The following is a 23113-nucleotide window of genomic DNA, read 5'->3' on the forward strand; positions in this document are numbered from 1 at the left end:
GAAAAATACCGTTATTGCTAGCTAATTTCCCAGGTGCATGCTTGCTTGTTAAATTGATGTATAGCATGAGGCCAAGTCCGAAGCCAAGTCCGCATCCGGATCCATATCGATGGCATGGCCAAAAAGGGGAAAACGAAGCCATGTTGGAGGAGGAAGGGATTGTGAGTGAGTTTACACGGAAAGGAAATGTCAGCTTTTATAAACGATTCTTTTTAGAATTTTAAATCGGTTGGAATCATTGTCTTACAACAATTTTTTACTTATTCTCTTTTCTATCGATAATAGTTTGGCACAGTCCGATAGATCATACAAAATATCAAAATATAAGTCGTATATCACAACGATAAAGATTTCATCTATAGATTTTTTTTCCTGTGCAGAATGTAAGGCACCCGGCAGCAGCATAACTGAAAATATTGTGAAAATGGCATTGGTCGCCGCACACAACAATGGCTGCTGGGATGGAGCAGGCACCTGTACAGGCTCCTCTCGGCCCTTGTCTCCTCCAGTGCCTGGAATTTGCGGTCGGGTTTTTGACACAAATTTTGCCGATGACATGTTCAATACACAAAGCTGCGTGCTTAAGTTCGCTCATCCGTATTGTTGTACCATGGAGCCCCCGGACTGCATGTAGTCCTCAATATTTGCAGCCAGCACGTGTTTAGGGTTGCCACAGCGCCGTTTGTCGTCCGTGTGAGTGGGGGTTTTCTCTCTCTCTTTCAAGAGAGACATTGTTGCCAAAGTGGCGATTTTTATAGCTAAAATGGAGTTTTTTAAAGAAGGTTTCTGCTGTTTTTAATATTTGGTAATGTTTTTTGTTCTTCGGAAATTTGTATATTTCGATAAAGTATCGAAAATAGTCGATAATGCCGATATATATATATTTTAATATCTATTAGAAGATTTTGGATTGCAAGGAATACCTATCCAGTAATTTATATATATTCTTTAGACGTTTAAAGAAACCCTGCACAAAAATAGAACAATATTATATATTTATATATATATTCCAATTTTTTTTAAGCTACAAGAGTCGGCACTACTGTTCAAAGAACAGGAGGTGTGTGTTGTGTGAGTCCCAGCTTCATTTATCACACACTCCCTTTCGTTTGGGAATAAGGGAAAAAGTATCCCGCTTTAAGGCACTCTTTGGCCGGTTTAAATTTGCATTCCTTGCTGTCAGCGGGTGTCAAATAAATTTGACAATACGTATATACTATGTATGCTACCCGGCCTCCGCCTATTTCCGTAAGCCGCATTATCCTATTAAGGGATTTAATGGAGTCACACACGCGCGCTCGCAACTTTGTCTCATCATAAATCTGGAAAGCCAGCACAGCGGGTAATTCTCTGTGGAGCGTAGAAAATAAAAAAAATGGCTGGGGGCTGAGGAAGTTGCTGGCCTGCTGGAAGCCGCAAGCTCGGCATTGTGTGATATATATCCCCCATATTGGATATTTATGCCCTTCACTTACCAGGTACCGTATGGATTTATGCGGCACCGATTATGGCAAATGACCAAAGTTGCTCCACACACATACAGCCCAGCCCAGTCCGGCCAATTCCCTCAAATTAGCCAAAAAGCTTGAGAAGTGCCCAGTGCCAAAGACGTGCGGCATTTAAATTATTTTATCAGGACCACCGAAAATTTATGAACTTCAAAAACTTTATGATAACACCCTAGGGACCGTTTTGGGCCCCGCACTCTCTGTGAGAAAATATATATCGTTGGCCATTTGGCCAACAAGTTGTGTGGCGGCGGCATAGAAGCCTTCTTGAGCTAACCAAATGTTAATGGCGAAACGTCTTTGCAACATTTTGGGGGTTCTTCCCGAAATACATTTCGCTAAATTTGGCCACAAAAGAATGTGAAAATTTTAAGACAGCAAAAGTTTGATTTTGAAATCCGGCAACCGGCATTCTGTACAAACTTTTAGAGAGGTTTAAGGCTTCAACATTGTCCACTCGAGACGCTTTAATTGGAAGCTAGCTTGGTGCCCCTTTAACCCCTCAATGCCTACAGTCTAAGCCACCCTCCCCTCCTTGGGGGCCTGTCACAATCCATAGCCGGCAATTCTTTTTCCGTTTGTTTTGCTGCGCATAGTTTTCCATAGGAGAGGAACCACAAAAAACGACTTTTCGATTTTGAATTTAGTTTTTGCTGTGGCCCGGAGTGTGCACTGTGAAAAAAATTTAAAAATTTTAATAATAGAATTTATTTAAAGTAAACTGTGATTGTGAGTACAAAATAAAATTCTTAGAAAATTTATTTCGGATTCCAAGGTTTTCTAAAGTAATGTTGCTTTGCTTTTAGCTGTAGAATTCCTTGAAATATTATTTTATTATTATATACTTAGACTTTTAGACCTTTTTTTTAACTGTTTGACAGCAGCACTCTCTGACATAATAAAATTCGTGTCCTGACATATCTCAGCAGGCTTGTCACACGTGTCGAAGCGTTGCAGAAATCTGGGTGGGCACCCAATGCTCCTCGATGCCCATTTTTATGTTCAGCCTCCCCCCGTGGACTATTCAAATTGTTCATTTTACGCTCTCTATTATGGTTGTGAATGCAAATTCTAGTGTTGGCTCTTCCTTGTTTTAGGCTGTCGGGGGGCTAAGGCCTAATGCTTTCAAAAGCAATTAGCACTGACATTGCCCGAACTGAAGACATTGCTTGTCATTTCCTTTAAACGATTTGTCATGATGGCAATGCGAAAGGTTTGATAGTTAGGACTGGAGTCATGATTGATTAGCCGCCTGCGGGGATTCCCCTGGGTGTTTAGTAAATAGTTGCAACTGATTAAGTAAGGGGTCCGAAAGGGGTCCAAGCAAGGACTAAGGCAGTATTTAAGTAAGAGAAAGAAGAGAATTATAAACATTTAAATAAAGCGATGTTTTATATTCCACATTGAATTAAATTAAACCACCTTCCCCTTATTAAAAAGATTTTGGCAGAGAACTATAAAAGAACAGAGAATTTATTTAGCCAAGTCGATCATCGCATCAGCTCCATAAAATTTCCCCTTGAAATGAGGCATGCCTGCTGTAGCTTACCTGAAATGCATTTAATTTAATTTCGACATTTTTCCGCACTCAAGCTGAGTAAACCAATAAAGTGCAAAGGCAAAGAAGAAGCTGTGCTCCACTGCACCAAAGTTGAGTAAGCTGCCTGATTAAATTTACACATCGAACCGCAACTGTTGCACGTTGTTGGCCCATCGGAAAGGGCCATAAAAGGCAAAGGAGTTCGGGCAAGTTTTATATCTTTGCCGGCAGCAGGAACAAAGCTGGGGGAAGCTCCTTACCAGAACCTGCTGCCTGGCTGTGCATTAAGGGAGGCAAACCAATTGATGGCTGCCAAGCAGATGTTCCTTCGTCAATTGCCTGTAAGTGGAGGGTTGTAAAAGTTCTTATAGTCGGGTGCACGCTGCGTATGAGCAATGCCACCGAATTAAGCCTGGGAAATAGTCAAATTCTTGGAGCATCTCCAGTGGCTTTGGTTTTTTTGCTTTTGCTTTTCTATAAACCATTCTGAAGAGGACCCAGGGATGGATAGCTCACTTCAAATGTTAATCAGAGCCGGCCTGGCCGGCCGCATCCTCCTCGAACTCCGTCCGGATGTGTCAAGTGTAGCAATATTGATGTGCAATCTCGAGAGCTGCAACCGCACAGCTCCTCAATTTGCATGCGCCCGGCCACTCGAAGCAGGGCTGTGAGCGGTTCGAAATGCATTTTCAATGGGCAACGGCCGGGGCAGTAGTCCTTACAAGCTTCATGCATAAATTCAAATGTTTTTCCCGGCCAATAAATGGCAGCCGGACCCGGGCCCGACATTGTCTCTAAGATATATGAATCGGCAAACAAATGGTTAGCCATTTTTCACTGGGCCGCATTATGCAGCAAGCTTCGAGCATGGAGTGGGTTTCGATCCACGAGGTTTGGGTTTGCATAGTGGCAAAGCATCCCCACATGAGTCTATTTGAATAATTATTTATTTGTAACACTAAGTCGAAGCCTAGAATAATACTGTTTATAATTTATAATAGAAAATTTATCATACTTTTAAATAAAAATCTTTTTTAAATATAATTCATGTTTTACAACCGCAGTAAAGGACTGACTTCACTTCACTTCAATTATTTTAAGAGCCCTTTTCCCCGTCACTCATTTAGCCAAATCGATGCGAAATGATGCTGCTCCAGCTTGCTCCACAATGCAATCAGCAACAATAGCAATCCGCCACGGAAACGGAAGCAATTTTCATTTGCGTTGAGTTTGGTTTTAGCTCGGTGTCGTCCTCTGCGGTCGCTTAGGAAAATGCAGGAAACTGCATGAGATGGCGGGAGAGCAGGAAAAGGCGACACATGCTCGGCGACATGTTACCAACATAATTTCTGCCTGGCACACACAATGGGCCAAGATAGATGAGAGGGGGGTAGGGGGACCAAGAGACCCGGATAACCGGAAAACCGCAAATGATGCAAGTGCGCTCTGTGCAGTAAATGTGAATTTTTATTAAATAAATTGTCGCTTCTCCGTTTCGCCATTCTTGCACCACAAAATAACACCGTTGGTATCTCATTTTTGGTTTTTTTGGTTTCATAAACAGTCACACTTTATTATGGATTACGGTTATTGCTGTGTAAAATAAATACAATTTATCCGACTTAAGTTTACGTAAAAATGCCAAGTTCTGTTATTGATTCGATGAGTTTTTCTGGGTAATGGATAACACAAAATCGTTTGGGTTTCTAGGAAGGGATCCATGCCTTATCATCTAATTTTATATATATACCATATATATAGTTTTTTAATGTGTCTGGGAAATCTATGCCACTAACTACGTGCTATTTTTTTTAAATGTTTAATCTTTAAATTCTCAAACAGCGGCTGCTCAATTTTGAATCGCATTTGCCAAATATACAATTTGTTTATTTTTTCCATGAACACTCAGTTTTTTGTGTTTATTTTATGGTTCGCTTGCCTTAATACTTATTTACAGAATACACTTGGTTTGTTTTGTCCTTGTTTTTTAATTTTTTTTTTTGTTTAATTTTTTTTGTTTATCACATTTGAAATGTGTGAAATTATTCGTGGGTCGGCTTTTATATACAGATGCGCATATAAAAATGATTAAAATTAAATTACCAATTACAAGTATCTTAGTGAAACGCCTGGTAAAGTTATTTAATTGTGAGAATGGCAGTTCGGAATTGATTGGGCCGCGTCCCAGGCCATTTTAGATGATGATAGCGACTGGAGGAGCAGACTGGGGAGTAGGCTCCGGGACTCCAGTCTGGAGTGATTAATGAACTTAATTGCGAACTCAAATCCTAATTACTGCATTACTTCGATGTGACCCCGCATTGCCATTAATTATACGCCCCGTCCGCCGGCGGCAGCAAGTATACGCCCCGCAGTCCAACTCTCCTGCGGCTTACGTCGGCGTCGTGTTCACTCGACCCAAAACTGAGGCTGCGGCTGCTGAGGAAGTGACTCCACCTCCCCTGGGTCAGTTAACGCTGACCAGCGGCTCCAGCGTGCTGCTCAGATGCACCAGCTGCTGCTGCACCTCCCGCAGGCTGGCCAGGCTGCCCTCCATCTGGCGGTGCATGGGCGGCGGTGGTGGCAGCACCACCACCACAGCCTCCGCGGGCGTGGGAATTGGAGTGGGCGTGGGCATGGGCGAGGGAGCTCCTGGCGGAAGCAGGGTGGCCGCGGCCGCCACCGCAGCCATGGTCGTGGCCGAGCCCGGCGAGTGTGAGACGCTGTACATGAGGCTACCCATGCTGGGATGCTGCTGATGTTGGGGCGGCGGTGGTGCCGGAGGCAGCATCATCTCGTCAATTGTGCAGACACGATCATCGACGGGGAAGGTGAAGTTGATTTCCTTGCCGCTGTCCTCGGAGACCCCGTGCAGCGGCGTGCTGCCGTTGGCAGGACTCAGGCTCAGCCCCATTGCCTGCTGCTGTCCATTTGATTTTGGCCCGGTTCCAGTGGAGGAGGAGCCCTGTGCCGGCGAGGTGGCCAGGGTCAGTGTGGTGGTCGTGGTCGGTGAACTGCCATTGCCCAGCGTGGTAATTGTGGCCGTCTCCAGATTCTTTTCCAGGCATTTGCTCTCGCCTGCGGAAAAACCGAAAAAAATAGAGAGGGAAAAAATCAAATGGAGAAAATGTGATAGTAAACGTAGCTGTTCCAACATAAATACACTTAAAAAAATATATTTAGTGTTAAAAAAAATTAAATTATTTAGAAATTTTGTGACAAAGTTGAGAGTTTAAACAAATATTTAGGACATCAGAAAGAAAATGTTAACTGTTATGTAAAAATCTTTTAAAAGGGTTTTCTTTAAGTTTTACTTTGTACAAATTTTATTAGCAGCAAATTTATTTGTTTATTTAGATTAAAATTACTCACAAGTTTAGCAAAATTAATTAAAAGCTTAAAATAATTATATCAATGTTTCATAACTCGTTTTTCTTAGTGTTGGTCGCCCAACTGGGACACTGAAAGGCTGCGGCCGCGTCACAGTTTTCCACATTTTACTCAAATCTAAGAACTCCCTTTTGCAGGACGAAGGGTTGAGTAGCAGAAACAGCAGTTTTTGCCTGCTGTCAGCTAAAAAAAATTTCCGTATTTTCCTATTTTTTTTTGCGCAGTTTTTTTCCTCCGCTTATCGTGGGAATCGAATTTTTGTGTGTGGCAAAAAGTTTCAGTTGTGGCCGGCCGACAGCCTCTAAGGCCATTTTATTGTTTGTGCAGAAATGCTACAATTGCGTAAATTCAGAAGTTTTCCTTTGTTTTCCATTCGCCCAGAGAGCGCCCTTTTCCTTCCCCCAGCTACATTTTTTCTGCGTCTCCCCCGAGTGCGTTCTGCTGAATGGGAAATGGGCGTAGGGAAATGGGAAATGGCTATAGCGACGTAGACGGTGAGATGCCCCAGGGCCAATTTCAGGTGAGCACAAACATTAGCGCCAAACTTGGTCAGTGTGAAATTTATTTATTCGCCAATTTAGTGGGAGACTCGGAAAAGGGAGATATGGGGTAAGGGGAAAGCTAAGGACCCGGGCATAATGAAACACGTCCTTGTAATTAATTAAGTGCGGCGACTTTTTCCTCTTTTTTTTTGTGCTTTTTAATTTGGTGCCGGTGAATCATGCGCGTGCCTGGATCCGGTATATAAATCGCCGGATGTCTTTGGTCGTTTTTACTTCATCGCCTGCACTTGGCAAATTGCCCAAAACTCCACGTTTCTCTGTTTTTTTTTTCGCACCTGCAATTAAATTTAAATTCAGGTGCTAATCTCTACTTACTGCCATTAAGATGATTCTCTCTGGTATAGTAACGAGCCCGATTCTTCGAGAAGCAGGCCACCAAGGACAGTATAATGACGGCAATTAGCACAAAGATGATGCCACCCAAAATGGCCAGAGTATTGAGACCGCCTGTCGGGGGGAAATTAACATTGAGATTGAGAGTATAAAGGTAATGGCATTTGCATTTTGGGTGCTTATATTATGAACTTAAAGTACAGGGGATTTTTTGGATAAGGAAAAAAAGAAAAAAGGCTGATCTTTTGGAGGAGTCTATAAACTTTTTGGATTTGATTTCAACTTAAGACTCACAAAAAATCTAATTCGGAAAGGAAAAATGATTGTTTTCTATAAATATGTTAATATTTTGTATATATATCTCTAAAATCAATTTAATCACTTCATGCAAAACCATAAAGATGGTATTACCATATCTCTGAAGTGCATCCCTACCGTGCTCAAGAAAGTTATAGGATGTGCTGGCTGCATTTTGCTCCTCGTCCGTGATGAAGGTCAGGCACGTGTGCAGCCCGTTGATGTCCAGGTTGTTGATTTCGGCGCCTCGCAGGCTCTTGGGCAGGAAGCAAATGGGATACGTATCCCACTTCCACTGAAGCTGCAGAAGGGAAGAGGCATCATCAATCAGCGACGGCTTTGAAAACTAATTGAATTCGAATTTTCCCCAGCTCCCCCTGGAGTTTATTTTATTTTCACCCGACAAGGGAATTCCACTTACTTGGCGCACGACATTTATTAATTTCCCCATGTGACATTCATCGCATATCAGCGGATTGTTGTCGAGGCGCACGTTGCGAATGCCTTGGATCCTGAGCGCAGTGTCCTCGCTGATGCCGTGTAATTGATTCCGGGATAAATCCAAAAACTGTTGGGGCCAAACCGGAAACGAGGTCACCAAAAATGGCCAACAAAAGTTCAATTAAAAGTGCATTACAAGGGGTGAGGAGGAGTGCAGAGGAGCAGTAAAGGAAGATGGCTCGTTGGCAAACAAAAGTTTAATTTTTATTGGAAAACTATGCTGGTGAAATGACAATTAGCTTAGCAATACGTATTGTTGCACTTGGAGAAATTTTGTATTAAAAGGAGACAACAGAAAAGATTTTTGATAATTTTTAATACAATTTTTTGAGGTTAAAATATATATTTTAAGAGTTAGGGTTTAAGTTTGACTTGAATATATATTTTTTAAAACAGAATATGTATTTCTTTATAAAAATATTTAAAAGTTAATACATTATCTGGAATTTTGTAAATTATATGAATAAGGAAAGTTTATTTTAGCAACTTAAGCCCAAGAAATCTACTAAATAAGACTTTCCAAGATAGTGTATATTTTTTTGCAGTGTCCTAAAGACACACAGAAGTGGCTACAATCAGGCAAAACAATTTGGTAATTTTTGGGGCCAGCCACAACAACAGGGCCCGGGATGGCTTGAGCGAAGTGTATACACAATTAAATTCAATTAAAATGAAAGGCTTAATGGCTATAAAATAATTGTTGTTGCTTCTGCTGCTGCTCCGGCTGTTGTCTTTGTTGGTGGACAATAAATTTGCCATAGTCAACAGCAACAACAACAACAATAGCCAGCAAATTCGATGGCACAGGACACTGTGGCAACAGAAAGGATACATACATCCAGTCGGTGGATAAGAGGGATGACTGACAGCAGGGCAGGCGACAGGGTGACAAACAAACAAACGGACAGATAGTGGGCCAGAGGCCCGAGTCCGGATGGGTAACGAAATAAAGCCACGGCTTTGGCTTGTTGTCAGAAATGTATAAACAGAACTGGGAAACGCTAACGAAAACTGCAAATTCCAGTAATGGTGCCAGGATGCAGTCCAGGGTCCTGCTATTGTCGCCATGTTTTACAGTGAAATATTCTACAAATTGGCCAGAAAGAATCCACACACACACACAGATATACAGATACAGACACGGCATCAGGACAATAGATCTCCGGGATAAATGCGAGGGCCGGCAGAATTATGGCCACCTGTGAGTGACTTACCTCCAGCTCCCGACATGGATCGATGACCTCCAATGCCGTGTTATTCAAGGAATTGCCGGATATATTCAGATACCTGAGCTGCTTGAAAGGATGCAGCAGGCCAATGGGCATTTGGCCCATATCAGCAATGGCCAGATGGGTTAGCTGGGGTATGAGCTGCAAAGGAAAAAATGTTTGAGGAAAAATGTTCAAAGGAATGTCATAAATCAATAGGAAAGCTATTGAAATCATTGAGAGCTGGTCATAAATAATTTCTTTATATTCAATAAAAATTTATCCAAAGTTCAAACTCACCTCAAAGGTGTCGCGCATCTCCCTGAGATCCATCTGCACATTTCCGCTTATATTGAGGGTCAGCAGATTGCTCAGACTCCTTATAGACTGCGGCTCCAGACGCACCAATTTGTTGTAGGACAAGTCCAGGAATGTCAAATTGGTCAGCTGCAGGAACGAATCGTTGGGCACTTTGGCCAGCCGATTGTACGATAAATCTAAAGTAATTTCAAGGCGAAACCAAGGACCCCAAGGAATAAAGAAAAGAAATGGAAAGCAATTGAGAATTTGTTTTTCTGACAAAATGTGGTAGGGGGGAGGGAGTATAATTTGTGTGGCGCACCCAAATGATTAAGACTCTTCTGCATGCGAAAGAGTTGGTCCACCACCACGGACAATTGATTGCCATCCAGCAGGACCTTGGTGAGGCGCTTCACATCCCGAAACTCGTCCTTGTCGAGGAACTTGAACTGTGCGGCAAAGAGAAAATAATTGGAAAAACGTCTTGACTTTGAGAATGAGAAAAAGTCGCGGAGACAAACCTCGTTGCGTCCCAAATCCAATTCGCTTAAAAGCGGCAATAAATTGTACATCTGCGGATTGATTTTTTTCAGCTGACAATTGCGGCACTTGAGCACTTTCAGTTCCTGTGGCAAAACAAAGCGGGTTTTTACTGTGGCTCTTGAAAGGAATACACTCGGAGATTAAAAAGGACATAGAGAGGGGACTTTACATATATTTAAGCTCTTATTTGTTTTAAAATTTATGAAATTCATAAGTTTTAAAATGATTTCCATTTGGTGTTAAAGGATTCAAAGGGCAATTATTATTCCGAGTGTTGGGCACATGCAGGAAACTCACCGGCACATCGCGAAACACATCCGGCTGTAAATCCTGGAGCGGATTTCCGCTCAGGTCCAGATACTTGAGCCTGCTCAGCATGAAGAAGTTGCGCTGCACGAGCTCCACAATCGAGTTGTCTGCCAAATTAAGACGTCGCAAATCCTTTTTCAGTTAAAAGGGAGAAAGAGAGAGAAACGGTTTACCAAGTTTATTATGGCACGCACTGAATTAATAATGTTTTATGATCAGACCAGGCACTATGGCTAATAATTCATAAATCAGGCAAATATTGCCAGGACGTCCGGAAACTGCCAAGAAAGTTGCAGTTGCTGCAGCCACTTTTGGGGGAGAAAAAGAGGAAGTCACCAAGCGCTGAGCAAAACAAAATCGAAAGCAAATTGAAGACAACGAAACTAACTTCTGTGCAGTTGCACTTCCACTTCCATTTCCGAGTCCTACTTCTTGGCCAACTTAAATTCGAGCACGTACAACTTTCGCCCCGAAAAGTAGGCAACAAATTTGCAGTAGCAACAACATGGCTATTAAAAATGCCGCACAATTTATTACGGGCCAGGATACGGGGCAAAAAGGAGTCGTGCAAAAATTGCAATCATCTTTGAGTTTAAAACTTGTGGCTGCGTATCTGCAATTGGCATCCTGTCAAGGATTGCAGCATGGCCTTGTTTTTCTTTAACTTGGCTGATCAAACAACAATCAGTGTTGTCCTGGCGTAATTATGTTGAACAACTCTCTACATTACACAATGCGATTTCATGTCATAAAAAAGCAGACACAGAAAAAGCGACAAACAAAAGGATATCATCATCAATCAACGCCTGGTTATGTGTACTCACCGTCAAATGGCGAAAAGTTGAGCTGGCCATGCGTAAAATTTTATTTTTCGATAAATCCAATTCAATGAGATTATCCTGGCCCCGAAAGTTGTTCTCCGTTATGTTGGTTATATTGTTCTTGGACAGATCTGCAATGAATGGTAATTGTCATTATTATTTCATCAATAATAAATGAATAAATATGAAAATAAATAAATAAGCAAGCAGGGAGATAGTGAGTATATGTATGGGAAATTAACTGGTATTTCAAAAGGATTTCCTTGCTGGCCAAAAGCATTTCACAGTCTTTATAGCCGCAGCTAAAAAATCCCAAAGCACATTACACATACGCCCCGTTGTCTAGCGTAGAGCCAACAGACCACGCCCCCCTTAAACATTCTACAAAATTAATTTAAATAGAAATAGGAAAAAGCGGAAAAGGAAGAGCGAGGGCAAAGGAAATGCCAATTGTTCCGCTGCTCTTTGCTGCCAGAGAAAACCAACAGAACAAAAAAAAACTGCAGCAGGACTCGCCTCGGGTTTATTTTTGCGAGCGTGTATAACTCCTGACAGGCGAATGAAACACCAATACCCGGTCGGGATTCCGGGGCGGGAAGCCCCAAAAAATAAGATCCGGGCATGTAAATAATTGGAGGGCAGGACCGCCAGCGGGGAGGCGGCGTTGGCACACATAAAGCACAAATAAACAAGTTTAAAGCCCCAGCGATATCGGGCATTGCTTTCGCTGGCTTTACACTTGCTTCCACGTCCACGTCGACGTCCTCGTTCCAGGTCCCATTCCCAATCGCATTTTATTTTTCGGGGTGCTTTTTGCTGTTTGGCGCATCAATTTCAATTTTATTGACAAGACAACAATCGTTCGGCGTTGCAAAAACGAAGCAGCAATGCTCTTTTTTTTGAGTGAATGTCCTTAGTAAAAGTTTTAGTGCCTCTGCGTCTTGCTTGGAATGATTTAAATATATTCAAGGACTTTAAAATGAAGTTTATTAGGTAAGGAAATGGGATTTGTCTTTTTGTTTAATTAAAACATGAAAAATTCGGAAAAAAATGATTTGAAATAATAAAGAGTTAGCTCATTTTGGAAAAATTAAAAACAAAACCTTTTAGCTTAAATTTAAAGCACTTTCGTAGCTCCTTGAACTCTGGTTTTGTGTTTTACAACTTACAAAATCCCTAAAATTCCTGACATTAAGACATTAAGTTTCTTTATATTAGGCTCTTCCGTTCCAGACATTAATCCTGTAGTTTACTCTATACTTTGCCTTGCTTGAAACGCACAAGGATGTACGAGATACTCCTGCAGGTCCTCCTGCCTTATCCTGTTACTGCCCTTTCTCGGCCTGCCACTGGTATGCTCATTTAACATTTTGCGACGCGTCCGCTGCTTTATTTGCGTTGGCATTTCACTCTTTTTTTTTTTACGAGCCTGCAGGACAACAGCATCGCACTGACACGCCCCCTGTTATCCTGTCCTGCGATTGTTCTCCGCATTATTTGCATATCAGCGAGTTGGGCTTTTTAAGTACATTGCGCTGCTGCTTAAATTGAAATCGCTGCCTGCGGTTCGGATTTATGGGAATCGTAAACCCATTGATTACTCACCTAATATACGCAGATATTTGAGGCCCCAGAACGATTCGGCTCCGATTGCCGGCAGATTTGATTCCGTGATGCGCAGTATCTCCAGTTTCATGAACTGCCGGAGAGCCGGTCCAATGGTAATGGAGTTCCTGGGCCCACGGATGATGATAACCTTCACATCGATGTCCAGCTCGTTGGGTGTGAGCAGGGAATTTAGGCCACCTGCAAAGGTAAAACAATGGGAAACAAAAGTTAAAGCTAGTTGAGGTCGAGGGGCCAGACGAGGGAATAAGACTTGAACTAATTTTATCGCAAATTTCAAAATTTTAAAAAGTTAATTGTAAAGAAATTTGTTGTATACAAATTTTCCAATATTTATTAAAATATATTTCCATATTTTCCATATAAATTCAATGCCTTTTCTTGTCTATGTTTGTACATCCCTAGACTTAATTTTCAGTTAAATATCATCAGAAAATAGCTCTCTTATCACAAATCCCGCTGTTAATATTATTTTTCCACTGCACGTGTCCTGGCAACAATGCAAACAAGATCATTAATTGCACACCCAACCGAGTGGAGCTTTATATATATATATATATATATTTTTTTTTTGTAGCGCCAACAATGTCGGGCATTGGCGTGGCATCTATTTAGAATTTGTGAAGCTGCTGCGAGTGCAAAAGAATCCCAGTCACCATTAACATCGCATTTGTATGCAGCACAATTTTTACTCTCACCCATTGTATTTTTCTGGGGCTTCTGGTTCTTCTGGGCTTTATCCATTTTACATTCATTTCGCCTGGCAGTATGTAAGAGAAGTTGCACTATAATGCGCCCATTGTACTCCAAGGGGAGGGTTGTTTTCAGCGGTTTTATGTTGGCTGAGCACGCGGCGGGAATTTTCATAAAAATGCTGAGCATTAACACTGATTGTAACGTATTTTAACGCGCACCCAGTTTTATTTTGTTTCGTTGTATTTTATTTTTTTTATTTTTTGGCGAGGTCATTGCTGGCACAAAGGACACTGGGTTGCTCATTAGCTTAGCTGCAAAAATTCTAACAAATTGCGGCTTAGATAAAATTAGCTGAATTTATTACAGAGAAAAAGGATGAGTGGCTTTCATATTTTAGGGGATTTTTTTTTGTTTTTTTAACTTGACATATGGTTGGGTTTCAGGACAAAAATAAAGGTTTTACACGCCCCTAAGCTTAGCTTCCGAGTTACAAATTAAACTGCTTTCATTTGGTTGTTTTTATTTTGATTTTTTATCTTAGAGTAAATAGATGCCTTGAATATTTTTCTTTTTAATGCTAAGAATACAAATATTTCTCTGATTTCATTCATTGATTTCTTCTCTATAAGATTTTTCCATCAGTTTTCTCTAAATCGATTAAATTAAAATGAGAATCTCATATTTTAAATCCTATTACCACTGCCTGAGCTTGTTCTAAGCCATTGGCAATTATTAAGAGCCCAACAGTTTTTGAAATGGAATTAAAAGTACATTGAAGAAGCAGCTCGCATTCAAAGCAATTCGAGGACTTTAGTCCTGGAATGTATGGAGAGTGTGTGTGTGCGCTGGCCAAACAAGCGTTAAATTGAAATTATAGATTTTCGGTGAGCGAGAGCGTGTGGCCAAGGGAAAAGAAAAGAAAATCAGATGTGCTAGTAGGGGAAATCCCCAGCTACACAGCCACGACGACGGCAAATGACAGTTGAACAAATTGAAATTGTCAGACATTTAAGGGAAATAAATGGGCAAGCTTTAAAAGTAATGTCCCCCATCCGAGTCGCGTGAGAGCGGGGAATCGCAAATCGAATGCGAGCCAGGATATGTAATTATGATAGTATCCCACTGAGAAAACCAATTTTTCTCTAGCATTTTGCATAATTTGCAAGAGTTTACTGGTTTTTCCTTATCTCGCCTCGACTCCGCATTTTCCATTTTGCATTTATTGCGCCACTTACCTTTTGTGCAGATGGCCTGGTAACGATCCGACTCGTCCATGCTGCATTGACATTCAATGGGGCACTTCCTTCTCGTGTTGCTGAACATCGCCGGCATTATGCTCAGGCTGAACAGCAGCCACTTGAACAGCATCTGATGGAGACAGACAGAAAAAAAGCAGGGAATGACAAACGAAGAAAAATCGAAGGTTAGTCCAGCATCTCAGTCTCAGTAGTCTGTGGTTTTCGGAATGCAATTAGTGCCGAGTCTGCCTTTGTGGCAGCCTCTTCTTGATGTAGTTACTTCTGCCATGAATATCTTTGTCTAAACCAGAAGTTTAAGCCACAATGAAGAGGGTTTCGAAAGGGCTTAGCACTTAAGAAGAAGGGAGTTTTATTTTAATTACTTACTTAATAAATTTATTAAGAGAAGAATATTATTATAAATTAAATATAACTTTTATTGCTTTGATATATTCTAAGATTTCTTTTAGAGATAACTTAAGCATTCATTTAAGACCCTTTAATAATTTTTAGGCTCCTTTAAAACTTGCTCTTTTTTATCCTTAAATTGCATAAATTCACATTCCCATAGAAACTTTCGAAAAATCTCCACAGTGACTCTTCTGTTTAATTACTTCGCCAGTTGATTGAACGACTCGCTGAACTAATTTAACTTTTCACCTCTTTGCTTTCTGCTTTCAATTACCGCAGCTGCTAATCTACATATAGAACCGCATGCCCAAACACACTGACTAACACCCACCAAAGACCCATTCAAATTGAAATCAACGTGGTGTCACATGTTGACATGGTCTCAGCTGCTCCTCTACACTATATATATTTTTTGTACAAACTACATACACAGTAAGTTCAGTGGTTTTGTTACATAGTTTCGTTTTGTGTACGTTGCGTATACGCCGTGTTGACCTCGGTGATTTGTGGTCGCCAGCAGCAGGATATGGGGAGGCAGCATAGCCAGAGGACACTTGTGCGGCACCGCGGCCAACGATAAACTGTGGCAGCGGTGCTGGTCTTGCGGTCCCGATGCAGCCGACGTGCTGCATAAATTAGCCGCAGCACATTGTGGTTACAAAACAATACAAAAAACAAAGCTGCGAATCAAAAATAACAGGGAAAAATGGGAGTAAAGGTGTTTTTTTTTTGGATTTTAAAATAATTTTTTCAGATTAATTTAATTAGGTAAAAAACTAAGGGGAGTTGTAAACATTTCTATAAATGTAGTGACTTCTAAAAAAATTATTCTCAATGTTTAAATAATATATAAAGATTTCAAGCCTTTATAAATATAAAATCTTCAATTTTTTATTTAAGAAATATATTATAGAAAAATATAAATTAATAAAAATATGGAAGATTGTTCATAATTCCAAAAAATAAATATTTTTTAATAAATATTTTTGAAAATATGTTTTAGAGATACCGCAATCCTTGTCTTAAAATTCTGATTGTTATTTTTAAAATGTCTGAGGAAATCTTGAGTTTATCTTGTACTTTCCTTTATAAAGAATTCTTCAAAATATTCCCATTATTTTTTTATAATTCAAAGTATTATACATTTTCTTTTCGTGCTCTGCGATAACCATTTTCAATTTCGCCTAACAGCCAAAGCCTGCGAATGCATTGGGAAATTAAATTTCGGCTTGGAGAATTTTTGGCATGGACGCGTCGGATTTTCTTGCAGACATTTCTGGGGGACACGCGAAAGCCTAAGGATTTATGTGCAGCATATTTGCCATTTTACATATTCCGCGAAGAGCAGCAGCAGCAGGAGCAGGAGCAGGAGCAGGAGGAGTAGCAGGCTCCGCGTAAAGAGTTGTCTGCCAGAAGCTGTCAAGTTTGCCGGCTCATCGCCGGCACCTTATGCCGGATTTGTTGTCAGGATATTGCCACTGGGCCCGGCTGAGTAATATTTCTGCAAAGTTGCTGCGGTAAAAGTGAAAAATTGCGACAGCCTCTCTTCCTCACTCTTTCCCTCTGCTTGGAAAACTCCGGCGGCAGGACAGTTTTTTGCACTCAAGTCGGCGCAAAGTTGCCGCCGCACACGCTTAAGCCTCACACTCAATTTAACATGGCACATAATTCACAATAAAGTTCCGAAAACTGCATTCAAAAATGTGCAAGTTGTGTGATATACACAGTGCAAGTGCAGGCGCTGCCGGAATATAAATTCCTTTTGCATACGAGTCCCTCAAGAAGGGAATTTAAATTCAAATTGGGTGTCGCTGCACCTAAGGAATAATGTTTGGGGCGGATTTATGAGCCGCAAATAAAACTTGAAGGCTTTATCGAAGGTAAAACCCACAAAAAAACATTTAAAGCTTTTACTATTTAAATAAAACTCTTAAAATTGTATTCAATTGCAGTTATAAATTGTTTTGTTTGTGTAAAAATATTTGTAAATATTTACTAGGCATTCTTTCTTGTATAATTTTCATTGTTAATCCCAATTTTAAATGCTGTTTCTTGAGGTTCTTGAAGTCCCAACAACCTAAAGTTAATCCCCTTCCCATTGGTAAACCAAACCTAAGATGGATGGCCCAGAAATCAGCATCTGTCGGACTCGTTAGCCGCCAAAAAGGATGGCCCAGGCCAGGGCAGAGAGTGGAGGCCACACAGAACCAACAAGCGGGACCAGTTCCAGCTGACATCCTACACGTGGCACTCGGACTTTTGGCCAACTTTTTCGCCGTCTGCAGATGGCGCACGCGAAGTGGCCAAAAGTGGAAGTCTGTAGTGGGCTGTAGCTACTGATATCGGCTTTCAGCACACAGACTCGTTTGCTATTTAAACATTGGCAAATTTGTTTGGTCCCCTGCCCACACCAAGAGGCAGCCGGAAGCCCGGCAAGAGTGCAAAGTGCGGCATTACTCATACGCCCCGTGAACCGGTCGTCGGCGGATGTGGCATTTAATACGCTCGCTACTTTTGTAATTGAATATGATAAATCAAAGGCAACTAACTCCAACCCCCATTCTCGGGCCTAAGCCGATGCGGAAGTGGAAGTGGAAGTGGTTGGAGCCTTTCCATTCCATTCCATTCTCTTCTCAAATTACACACACAATAAACTCTCATTTGCTGGGCCAGTGAATGGTATTAAATTTGCCTAAATTCAGGACTCGGACTCGGACTCCGACTCGATTCAAAACCAAATAAATCTCAATATTTGCCAAGGGAGCAAAATCAAATTACGTTAAACTCCCGCCAAGGGGCTAAGCCCCCGAAAAATGGAAACAAAACGAGCCGAAACATCTGGCATAGCATTATGAATTATGCCCATCGGTGGGCGTGGTCCTTTCGCTGACCGACGACCGCAGCATTAAAATTCATGAACACATTTATTGCCAATTACTGCAAGGCCCCAAAACACGTTATGTATATATATATATATATATAAATATATATACGCCAAGAGTCGCAGGTCACACACCCAGTCCGAAAAAAAACCAAAAATTGTTGGTAACAACATAAATTTCGGACTCCGTTCGGCCAGATTTTTTTTGTCGGCTCGACTTGCCAAAAGTTTTTGCTTTTTTTTTTGGCACTCCCATAAATTGATAAATTAGATTTACGCTTGAGAAATTATATTACTATATAATATATATTTCCGTCAGCCGATTTGTGTTTTTTCCTTCGTCTGGACCTTTGTTTAATGTGCCAAATTATTTTAAGGCCAGCCTGCGAATATATTTCAAGCATCAGTTTTGCTGATGTTTTGATCTGACATTTAATTTATGACCCGTCTTCGTGTGAGGGAAATTTATTTTTTAAATTATGACAGGCAGGAAAATGTCTGGTGATTTGATAAAGAAAAACTGTTGATTTCATGGAATTTCGTTCAAAAAATTATATATTTTGGGTTTAATGGAAAACCATTTGTTTAAAAATTATTAATTTGGTCTAGAACAAAGAGTTATGCTTATGTTTCAAATTTTGGTAAATCCGAAAATGATGCCTCTTGAATATTTGCCATATTTTGCTTGGCTTTCCTTTATTTTTGGCCAAATTTAGCCATTTGAAGTCCACGCGTGTTGCGAGCAGACCAAACATTTTTATCAATTTCCAGCCACAAATTCGAGGCTCGTGGCTAGGAAGTAAGCTGCCCGGATTGAGCCAAGTGGCAGTGGCGATGCGTGATTATGCCCAGACCGTAGAGCACTGAGAGAAAATTGGTCTTGAAAAATATAGTTAAAAGTTTTCATTAAAAGGTAAATACAAAATAAATTAAAATTATTTGGAGAATGTCTTTAACTTTAATTTATATTTAAATTATAAAAAAAATTTAAAAAAAAATTAACCATATTTTTCTGGCCCTGTACAGGGCCGAAAGGAGGACCAGGCAGCCCCAAAAATGATAGACACAATGCTGCATGGTCACGAAACTGCTCCTCGGCCTCCACCTTCTCTGCCCGGCGGCGGCGGCATAAAAGACTTGAGCGATTAGTTGGCGGACGTGCGGTGCATGAGAGCGAGGAGGAGCACCCCGTATCCTTGGGCCGGGATCAGACGGCAGGTCGAGCTGATGTAGCCGCACATCTGGTGGTGGAGGATGGAGCCAGAGCCAGAGCAAGGCCAAGAGCAGGAGCAGGAGCAGAAACTATAGCTTGAAACGGAATTGGCCACGTGCTGGCCGAATCGCATGCCGGGCACACATAAGGCTAAGCCGCAGGAAAACCGCCGTAGAGCTTTGAGCCACGACGACCGTTTGCTGACCTTCTTGGGGATTTACATGGGAAAAAGCAAAATGTCGTTTATGGCTGCACAGGGACATATGTATGGCCAAGCCCTGTATCTCCAAGGATATCGGAATGGGAGGATATTGTAATTGTTGTTTACAAGCCGAATGTCACGTCCACCTCCTGCTTCACATTTTCCTTGATTTATTTTCACACTCAAATGTGAGAATTTTCATGTAATTGCCTTTGTGTGTGGTCTGTGTGTGTGTGTGGGTGGGTGGGTGGTCACGAGGAAATTTATATAAAATTGCCAGGATAACCTACGGGTGTGTGCAATCAGCTGCAGATTTTGTCGCTTGTTTTTTGGGTCATTTGGTCAATGCGATTAGTTCGGGCCACACCCACAGGGCCCACAGGTTGTGTCTGTTCTTGGATGTGTGGGTGCGTGTGTGTGGGTGCGTGTCCTTTGCGGAAGTGTGGCCAGGATTCTGGGCCAAAAGCATCAGCAGAAGCCAAAGCCGAGAGGGGACGACATTAAGCTGACATTGGCCAATTAGGCACGGCAAATGAGCAGCAATCTTTTGAGGCAATGATGCCTAAAACAGGGATTAGAGGCCCCGACGTCCCTTCACCGCACACTGGCACACTCACGCCCACACCTTGACCACCAACATAGACAGGACAGAGTGGCTACTTGCACTTAACAAAAATGTATTCGAGCTATACTTGCCTTTCTCCATAATATTCTCATTTCAATATTATGATTTTTATTTCCCAAAAGCCACCCATTAAAGTTATTTCCAGTGTAATACCTTATTGCCTGCTTGTCGGAGAGATATTGATTCCAATTAGTTGCCCGCCCTTATTGATCTTCGGCGGCATTAAAGGGAATTTCCGACGAATCCATTTACCTTTCACCAGCTCGAAATTCACTAACTGCGTGTGGCCAGCGCCTCTCCTTTTAAGCTCCAAGAACCCTTCACTTCCACTTCCACCTGCTGACTGTCTTGTGTTTCACTTGGCCAAGCGTGGCAAGATATTAACTTTCAGCGAACGAAACGACATCATCTTGGCGCTGCCTCCACCTCCTACCTGTCAGACCTGTACGGGGTCCGGTCATGGTCACCGTCACCGTCACCGTTCCGACCAGATCCGCATCCGAGCTCCTTTTGTGCGCTTTGTTCGCCCTGTGATTGCGTTTTTAACGCTTCACGCTCCGGAGCCGAGCGCATTGTTTTGCCCTAATTGAATTGCAAATACGGCAAAAGTGCAGAAGAAACTGTGCGCAAGGATTATGGCCTACTAATGGCCAGGTGATTGAGTTAAGAACTCGCCTTAAACGTTGTCCATCCCAGCGCTTAACTTTCAATTACTGGCATCCTCGCAGCTGCGATTCACTGATTTATTTTAATGCACTTTCCGTGTGTCGGGTAGTGGGGGCCTTAATTTCAAATGCACTTTAATGCCAATTGATCTGACAGCGGACACAATGCGGAATTTATTCGATAAATTTAACAAGGGAATTTCGAAAGTGGTTGGGGAAAGTACACTACACTATCTATTGCAGTGTAGTCACAAATAAATAAGATTTTTTTCAAAATAAATTTATAATTACACAATATAAAGCATAATTAATAAATAAAATTAATTAATATTAATTTATTTCAATTTTTAAACAAAAAATCCCTGTTAATTCCCATCTTTTCAAGCCATATTTGTGTATTGTTAAATCCGTACCACAGTCCTGGCTTAAATTGCTTTCAAAGGTTATCCGATGACAGTGGATTTGGGGAAACCGGAATTCCGAAAACTTTCGCCGCTACAACTTAAAGTTGAACCTTTGTGAAACTTTTCGATTTGTCAGCTTAAAGGCGCCAATTTTTCGATTACAAAAGGAGTCTCTCTTACGCAGTATTTCCCCCATTTCTGTTGTTGCCATGTTCTATTTGAGTTGGCACAACTTTCCACTGACTTTAAATTTCGCAAACGCAAATTTTTCAATTAAGCTTGGGCTTGCGAGATTCTTGAAGAGCACTTGAGACCGTCTGCGGAGCCAGAGGAAAGCTGGGAAAGTAAGTGCTCATTGTGGAAGATGTTTCCATTTAAATATATAATTTTTTAATGAGACTCTTAATTACACACCGAGCGGCAGCCGGAGGGAGAGAGAGACTGCCAAACAGCATGTTACAAATAATGCTACAACGCTAATTGTTTCCGCTTGTTCATTTAGCCAATGCTTTCCGCAAAAACACACACAGAAACGCAGAAAGGACACAAGGAACGAAGCCTGGCTGCCTTTTATCATTTGGACACGAAAGACACCAAAGTCGCCTAGTGGTGTCTCCTAATTGCCCTGCCCCACTCGTCGGAGATCTATCGGTTCATTCAATATACTCACAAGCTTTAAGAGCTCAACTAAATCGCTTACAAAAGGTTAAAAACGTTTATATTTAAGATCTTTGCGATGCAAATTTCCGCCTGTATACATTAGATTAGACTCTTTTTCATAACCAACTTCAAGTTATATCCTACATCTTATAAATGTTGTACAGTGAAAAAAATATGTAGATACATAAAGTTTTTTATATTTAACAAATTAAACTTTCTGATACACATTATATTTTAAGCACTTCTACTCGCTACTGTACTCTGCTACCCTGTATTAAAAGAAACTACATACTATAAATAATTCACAATAAATTGTTAAATTTTCAGTTTGAACTGCGGCTAGGCGACTAAAAATCGACTGAATTGCAAAGTGTAAACAATCCTGCGTCATACCAGATAAACAAAATCAACAAACAAAAGATGTTGGTAGCTGAGGACATACATGATTATAACATCAGACAAGAAATAAAATATTTCGGATTAGAATGCGAATCTCATAAAACGACCCACAGATCTTTAAATATGAAAATTAAAGGTTAGTATGTGCCACCATTAGAATTCAGTTTCTACAAAAACCTAACAATAAATAAATAAATAAAATATAATAGAACTATGAAATATTTTACCAAGTAATTAAAATTTTCTACAAATATATTTCTCATTTATGGATATTCCCTAGGAGATCTGATAAACAGAACCAAGAAACAAAAAAAGAACGATAAGATTTTAGACCTCAATAACTACTGTCAACTAGAGATTATGAAATATATTATTGCTGACTGCGAGTTGAGCGATAAATCTCGGGGTAATAAAATGAAATACGCCAATTTGGTAAATTTTGCCCTGGCGTATGAGGTTTTTGAGGTATTATTAGAAGAATACTACAATGATTTATACGAGGAGCTGGAATTCGTTTTTGTGGCGAACAGAAGCAAACTTGAAATAGATTTTTCAGAACTGCTAACCACACTCACAGAAAAAGGAGAAGCTTTCTTGCGAATCTACGCTGAAGCCATCAGAGAAAATAACTTCATACAACAAGTTACACTTTACTTTGACCCAAAATCTTTTCAACCCAAATTTTTGGATCATTTTGAAATAGTAAAACGTGCTCTTGAAAACAAAAAGAGCCTTAAAGATGTAACGATTCGACTTAATGGTTGGTAAGTCCATGCATTA

General features: G+C 40.9%; 2 protein-coding genes across 11 annotated transcripts in view; one reads left to right on the forward strand and one right to left on the reverse strand.

Annotated features, from left to right (window-relative positions):
* The window catches only part of LOC108082860 (uncharacterized), a 48268-nt gene that overhangs the window by 1193 nt on the left and 23962 nt on the right, over positions 1–23113 (forward strand). For 3 of the 9 annotated variants that reach the window (XM_070284323.1, XM_070284334.1, XM_070284322.1), the window contains exons 2-3: positions 22262–22469; positions 22614–23093. In XM_070284323.1, the coding sequence (XP_070140424.1) occupies positions 22355–22469; positions 22614–23093 (595 nt within the window). In that variant the 5' untranslated portion in view covers positions 22262–22354. Of the gene's footprint in view, positions 1–21503; positions 21619–21776; positions 21980–22261; positions 22470–22613; positions 23098–23113 lie in introns of those variants that run through there. The other 6 variants (XM_070284331.1, XM_070284328.1, XR_011444562.1 and 3 more) reach the window with 4 other exon arrangements.
* Positions 5032–23113, reverse strand: part of rdo (reduced ocelli) — a 56458-nt gene continuing 38376 nt past the window's right edge. The window contains exons 4-15 of one of the 2 annotated variants that reach the window (XM_070284345.1): positions 14871–15003; positions 12919–13119; positions 11317–11444; positions 10481–10624; positions 10162–10266; positions 9963–10089; positions 9641–9837; positions 9347–9502; positions 8053–8199; positions 7746–7932; positions 7317–7448; positions 5032–6126 (exon numbers count right to left, since the gene is read on the reverse strand). In XM_070284345.1, the coding sequence (XP_070140446.1) occupies positions 5516–6126; positions 7317–7448; positions 7746–7932; positions 8053–8199; positions 9347–9502; positions 9641–9837; positions 9963–10089; positions 10162–10266; positions 10481–10624; positions 11317–11444; positions 12919–13119; positions 14871–15003 (2268 nt within the window). In that variant the 3' untranslated portion in view covers positions 5032–5515. The remainder of the gene's footprint in view (positions 6127–7316; positions 7449–7745; positions 7933–8052; positions 8200–9346; positions 9503–9640; positions 9838–9962; positions 10090–10161; positions 10267–10480; positions 10625–11316; positions 11445–12918; positions 13120–14870; positions 15004–23113) is intronic. The other variant, XM_017178433.3, reaches the window with a different exon arrangement.

Source organism: Drosophila kikkawai, chromosome 2L (assembly GCF_030179895.1).
Source record: "Drosophila kikkawai strain 14028-0561.14 chromosome 2L, DkikHiC1v2, whole genome shotgun sequence".
Classification (NCBI taxonomy): Eukaryota; Metazoa; Arthropoda; class Insecta; order Diptera; family Drosophilidae; genus Drosophila; species Drosophila kikkawai.